Source organism: Dipodomys ordii, unplaced genomic scaffold (genome assembly GCF_000151885.1).
Source record: "Dipodomys ordii isolate 6190 unplaced genomic scaffold, Dord_2.0 Scaffold6376, whole genome shotgun sequence".
NCBI lineage: Eukaryota > Metazoa > Chordata > Mammalia > Rodentia > Heteromyidae > Dipodomys > Dipodomys ordii.
Genome location: NW_012273589.1, coordinates 1 through 6,397, shown reverse-complemented (window position 1 = coordinate 6,397; position 6,397 = coordinate 1). Strand labels below are relative to the sequence as shown.

The 6,397-nt window shown below is 54.5% G+C and overlaps 1 protein-coding gene across 2 annotated transcripts; it reads right to left on the bottom strand.

Moving 5' to 3' along the window:
- Window positions 1–267: 267 nt before the first annotated feature.
- Window positions 268–6,157, bottom strand: LOC106002275 (solute carrier family 35 member E2-like). 2 transcript variants are annotated; one of them, XM_013037176.1, is made up of 4 exons: window positions 5,067–5,076; window positions 1,184–1,192; window positions 497–922; window positions 268–407 (listed from the first exon to the last, which is right to left on the bottom strand). In XM_013037176.1, exons 3-4 carry the CDS (start codon window positions 813–815, stop codon window positions 268–270), a joined length of 459 nt encoding a protein of 152 aa, XP_012892630.1. In that variant the 5' UTR covers window positions 816–922; window positions 1,184–1,192; window positions 5,067–5,076. The 2 variants fall into 2 exon arrangements, with proteins under 2 accessions (XP_012892630.1, XP_012892631.1); XM_013037177.1 differs by lacking the exons at window positions 1,184–1,192; window positions 5,067–5,076 and adding an exon at window positions 6,092–6,157.
- Between the last annotated feature and the right edge of the window lie 240 nt (window positions 6,158–6,397).

Here is a 6,397-nt window from a genome sequence, read left to right as displayed (position 1 = left end):
AATCCATGTGGCACCAGGACTCATAGAAGTAAACCCCAGGGAGCCCTACACCTGCATGCCCTGTGACCCCCTGGGAGCCACACCTGCACACCTGCGACCCCCTGTAACCCTACACCTGCACGCCTGTGACCCCATGCCTGCCGCTGTGAGGGCCCCAGCATACCCTCTATACCCAGGAGCTTGAGCCTGGTCTGTCAGCACAAGCAGAGACCAGAAACACTTTTCCTATCTGAGAATCAATAGACATTCACCTGAAGGTGGCGTTCCTTACCTCATCAGGCCCACGAAGAGCATGGTCATGATGAAGTTGGGCGGGTACGAGGGCCGGGGCTTGTGCTGATACAAGCAGCAAGGGACAAATATCTTGACACATCCGATGAGTGTGGTGGACAGCATTTGCACAGCGCCTGGGGGAGGGAGACGGGCAGGCTGGGAACAGCACCTGGGAGACCTCCGCCCCGGGTCAGAGGTGGCTGCCCAGGCCCCGTCACTGTACCTAGCATGCTGGGCTCGCCTTCCAGCAGGGATAGGATGTACTTGTTGAGGAAGAGTGTGCAGAAGCTGAGGAAGAACCAGAGCGTGAGGTAGAGGAGCGCCCGCGAGCTCCACACGCCCAGGTCAGACTCGATGACGGTAGTCTCAGTGAGGGTGACGGTGAGCAGGCTCTCCTCCGGGGCCCCGCCCTTCGCAAACACAACCTTCTCACTCCGGTGGCCAAAAAGAGAGCCCCAGGAGCCCAGAGGCTTCCCCTTCTGCTCCTCCTCAGAGCCGGGCACCACCTCTGGCAGCACCTGAGGCTTTGCTGAGGACGCCATGCCGAGGCCTGGGCTGAGGGGTGGAGCTCAGGGGCAGACGGCATGAGTCAGGCGTGAGTCCCGGCCCGCAGGACCATGGCCCCGGGAAGCGTGAATGAACATTCAGGCTGCAACGTTAAGAAAAGGAGACCCGTTACTGAAGCTGAACCGTCAGTGTTACTCAGAGTTTCAGTCATCAAGGTGAGCTAGTTTCAAAAGCACAAATAGGGGTCTGGGGTGGTATAAGAGGTAGACAGCCCGCCCTGCAAGGAAGCGGCTGGGGTCCCCAGGTCCTGTCCCCGTCCTCCCCCTTCCCCGCCACAGCAGGCCGGGCCCAGAGGCCCTGCCCCGCTCCAAGAGGCCTGAGGCTCTGGGGTGCATTTTTCCACCCACCTGGTCTTAACCAGCAGCTCTCTGCCCTCCAGCACTGGGCCTTCACTTTTCATGCCCTCCAGACATTTTGTTCAGGGGCTCACAGCGGGAGGGACAGAGTTAACTTCAGCCGCTGCATCTGCCACTTGCAGAGGTCCTGTCTGGATCCATGGCAAACCCGTCCGTTTTTCTCAGATCTGTTTTTTTTTTTTTTTTGCCAGTTGTGGGGCCTGAACTCTGGGCCTGGGTGCTGTCCCTGCGCTCTTCAGCAACAGGCTAGCGCTCTACCACTGAGCCACCTTCCCAGCACCCCCCCCGCAACTTTTTTTTTGTTGGTGGTGGAGGTTGAACTCTGGGCCTGGGCGCTGTCCCTCAGCTCTTCAGCTCAAGTGCTCTACCACTTGAGGCACAGGGCCACTTCCAGCTTTTTCTGCTTATGTGGTGCTGAGGAACGGAACCCAGGGCCGCATGCATGCAAGGCAAGCACTCTACCACTGAGCCACCTTCCCAGCCCCACATCTTTAAGGTGTGGCCTCTGATAATGCACCATCCACCTATGATCAGCATTCTCGGGGTGGGCCCCTCATTTGCAGGGCCATTTTCCCAGCAGCCCTGGAGATGTGGGTCCCAACACTTGGACAACAATCTCTCAAGATGGTTTGGGATATGCTACAGGCCCAGAATTTTCTTTTCTTTTCTTTTTTTTCAGGTAAGGGGTGGGTTTATTCAGTAGACCTGCTGGGATCAGGCAAGGTTGGCACTCCACCCGGCTGGCAAAAGAGAGCGTCTGGCTCCGGGTTAGGCCTTATATAGGGTGGGGGCGGGGAAAGGTGTGTCCAGGTAAAGGGAAGTGGGACCAGGTAAGAGGTGGGACCAGGTGGGAGAAAGGTGTGGCCACATCAGATGGATGCAGATGTGACCTCAGTGGATGCAGATGTGACCTCTTCCAGGTGTCCCAGTTGCTTTCTGCGACTTTCTAGACCAGTGCTGTGCATTGGGTCAAAGGCTCAGGCAAGGGTGCTCAGGCCTCTGCTACAATGTCTCTGAGGAGGCACTGCCCAGGTAGAGCAGCCCTCCTGTTCTGCCCTTGCTGGAATTAGGCTTAAGCAACTGGTACCCAGGTGTCTGAACCAGTCTATGACCTGGACCTGTTCCTGCTTCACACGCTTCCTCTTCTCCTCCCGGCCCCGCAGGCCATGTGTACCCTGCAGGATATGCACACAACAGAGCGTCTGTTCCCCAGCACCCCGGACCCCTGTAAGACAGGCTGCGGGCGTCTGAGCACCCCCGCACACATACAAACCTGCAGAGGCCCCAGACGCCAGATGTGCATTAAGGGAACACCTAAAGCTTCAGCCAGGCACAAAACAAAGGGGTCAGGCCCCAGGCGAAAGTTCAACAACCTGGGGCTCAGTGGCAGAGCGCTGGCCTCGCATGCATGCGGCCCCGGGTTCCGTTCCTCAGTATCACATAAGCAGAAAAAGCTGGAAGTGGCACTGTGGCTCAAGTGGTAGAGCGCTAGCCTTGAGCAAAAGAAGCTCAGAGACCACTGCTCAGGCCCAGAGTTGAAGCCTCAGGACCGAAGGGGGGAAAAAAAGAAAGAAAAGGAAAGCCCAGAAAGGAAGAAAGTCAACCAAGATGCTGTAACCGCAAGGCTGGTTCCAGTGTTCCACAAGGCAGGAAAGAAGGTTCCAGACTTCAAACCCCTCCCCCTGGGTCCAGGCGCGTAACAGCAAACCAGAGAGAAAATTAGCAGAGCACTCTGAGGGATGACTAAGTTGGAGGGACTCTTCCCTCCGATCAACTGGCAAAGTCAAGGGACGGCTCGGAAGTAAAGTGCCAAAGTAGAAGTAGAATGACGAAGTCAAGGGAAAGCAAGAAACCCTGAGTTCAGGTCCCAGTACTGATACAACAACCACAACCTGGGGCTGGGAAGGTGGCTCAGTGGTAGAGTGCTTGCCTTGCATGCATGAAGCCCTGGGTTCGATTCCTCAGTACCACATAAGCAGAAAAAACCAGAAGTGGTGCTGTGGCTCAAGTGGCAGAGCGCTAGCCTTGAGCTGAAGAGCTGAGGGACAGTGCCCAGGCCCAGGGTTCAGGCCCCATGACTGACAAAAAAGAAAAGAAAAAAAACCAAAACCACAACCTGCTGGGCACCGGTGGCTCATGCCTGTCATCCTTGCTACTCAGGAGGCTGAGATCTGAGGATCTCGGTTCAAAGCCAGCCTAGGCAGGAAAGTCCGTGAAACTGTTATCTCCAATAAACCACTCGAAAACCGGAAGTGGCACTGTGGCTTAAGCAGTAGAGCGCTCTCCTTGAGCTGAAGACCGCAGGGACAGCGCCCAAGCCCAGAGTTGAAGCCCCATAACTGACCAAAAAAAAGACCCAGTTTTACCTGCACAAACAGACACAAAGGGCCTTGGACAACAGGCACGCAATCTCACAGGCGGGGGCATCTGCTCCCTACCAGAGCCGGTGAATGGTCCCTGGAAGCCCCGCCCCCACACACGTGACCCTGGTCAAGTGAGGAGTCTCAGTCCCAGGGTGATACGGGCACTCAGAGCTCATCACATCTTGACACGGAGCAGGGGAGGAGGTGTGGCATCCAGACTGCTCTGCGGCCTTGCCCAGGGTGACCCCACCAACCACAGCAGCTAGCAGCAGACCCAACAGGGTCAGACAGGAAACATGCAAATCGAGATCAGGACTGAGGACCTGGCAGATACAGACCAGTGATGAGGATCTGAGATGAAGGGCACTGCTTCCGTTGCCTATGGCTCCAGGATGATCCTGGCCATGAGCCAGGATGATGGCTGGAGGTCTGCAGCCCCCAGAGCTGCACATAGACAGGACAGAACACACCAGCAGGAGAAGCCATCAGAACGAACTCTGCAGGCTGGAAGGGGGCAGATGGAGTGCCCACGAAATTCAGTGGCAAACCAGCAAACTGTTTCCTTGTTAAGAAGGGGGAAGCACTGGGCGCTGGTGGCTCTCACCTGTCATCCTAGCTACTCAGGAGGCTGAGATCTGAGGATCTCGGTTCAAAGCCAGCCCGGGCAGGAAAGTCCGTGAAACTGTTATCTCCAATAAGCCACCAGAAAAACCGGAAGTGGCACTGTGGTTCAAGCGGTAGAGTGCTCCCCCTTGAGCTGAAGAGCTGAGGGACAATGCCCAGGCCAAGAGTTCAAACCCTATGACCAACAACAACAACAACAAAAAAGAAGGCGGAAAGCATGACCTCACCCTGGAGAAACAAATACTGCCATGACCTGGTGGTCAAAGGTGAAACCACCAAGGCTGGGAACATGGCTTAGTGATAGAGTGTTTACCTAGCACACATGAAGCCTTGGGTTCCATTCCTCAGGACCACATACACAGAAAAAGCTGGAAATGGCGCTGTGGCTCAAGTGGTAGAGCACTAGCCTTGAGCCAAAGAAGCTCAGGGACAGTGCTCAGGCCCTGAGTTCAAGCCCTAGGACTGGCAAAAACAAAAAACAAAAATCAACTACCAGCCAGGCACCAGTGGCTCACACCTGTAATCCTAGCAACTCAGGAGGCTGAGATCTGAGGATCTTGGTTCAAAATCAGCCTGAGCAGAAAAGTCTGTGGGATACTTATCTCCAATTAATCACCAAAAAGCTGCAAGTGGAGCTATTGCTTAAGTGGTAGACCATCAACCTTGAATGAAAAAGCTAAGCGAGAACTTGAGTACCCGAGTTCAAGCCCCAGTACTGGCATACACACATAAAAGATGAATGCTAAATTTGAGAACTGATGAAACTATAACTCGTTTGTTTTTGTTTTTGTTCCGGTCGTGGGGCCTGAACTCTGGGCCTGGGCGCTGTCCCTCAGCTCTTCAGCTCAAAGTTAGCGCTCTACCTCTTGAGCCACAGGGCCACTTCCGGCTTTTTTCTTTTTGCTTATGTGGTGCTGAGGAATCGAACCCAGGGCCTCAGGCATGCAAGGCAAGCGCTCTACCATTGAGCCACCTTCCCAGCCCTGAAACTATAACTTGGAATCACAACATGTTTTAAGTGGATTACGTGAAAATCATTTGCAGAAAGAAAAGAAACCAGAGACCAGCAAGGTGAAGGAAGGCCTTGAATCTGGATGGCGCACAGATCATCGAGGGGAGGAGCACAGGGGCCACAGGACAAGTCACCGTCCCACATACAACAGACCACAGGCCCTCACACAGGATGAACCACAGGTCACCACAGGGCAAACTACAGGTCCCACACACGATGGCACAGGACGGACCACAGTTCCCACAGGATAGACCACAGTTCCCCACACGGGACAGACCACAGGTTCCCACACAAGGGGAAATCCTATCGGTGCACAGAAACAGGACAGATCTGCCCAGAGCTAAGGGGGGGTGCTGTGGGAGGGAGGCGGGCAAGAGGAGTGGATAGAGGAATGTAAGGTCAAGTCAGCTTAGGCCTCAGCCAAGACCTTTTCACAAAAAAAGGCCACAGACTAGTAAGTGTGGCAACACTCAATACTTAACCTGGTAATGCCGTCTCAGCTTGCTTGATTGTTTGTGGTTCTAGAGCTCTCACTGCGCACACCCCAGCTCCCACCCAGCAGCCCATCGACACTGAGTTACACACTGGCTCAGATGGTCCTAACAGTCATTCTTGGAAGATTCTATCGGGGCCCCCATCTGTAATCCTAACAATTCAGGAGCTGAGATCTGAGGATCAAGGTTCAGCCTGGCAGGAACTTCCATGAGACACACTTATCTCCAGTTAACCACCAAAAGCCTTCTGGAAGTGGAGCTCTGGTTCAAGTGAAAGAGCACTAGCCTGGAGCAAAAAACATAAGGAAGAATGTAAAGCCTGGCGTTCGACCCCAGTGCTGGCTCACCCACAGGCATGAGGGCCTGTGCACGTGCACACACACAAGGTTCTACCTGACTCACCAGAAGAGACAGCTCCCAGCAGGTCAGGGCAGTAGTCTGGGGAAGCGCCGCTCTCAAGCTGGCCCCTGAAAATGTACTGAACTTTAAAACTTTTTGGTTTTTTTTTGGTTGGTCGTGGGGCTTGAACTGTGGTCCTGGACACTGACCCTCAGTTCTTCAGATCAAGGTTAGCGCTCTACCACTTGAGCCACAGAGCCACTTCTGGCTTTTCTGCTTATGTGGTGCTGAGGAATCGAACCCAGGGCCTCATGCATGCAAGGCAAGCACTCTACCACTGAGCCAACTTCCAGCCCCAAATTTTAAAAC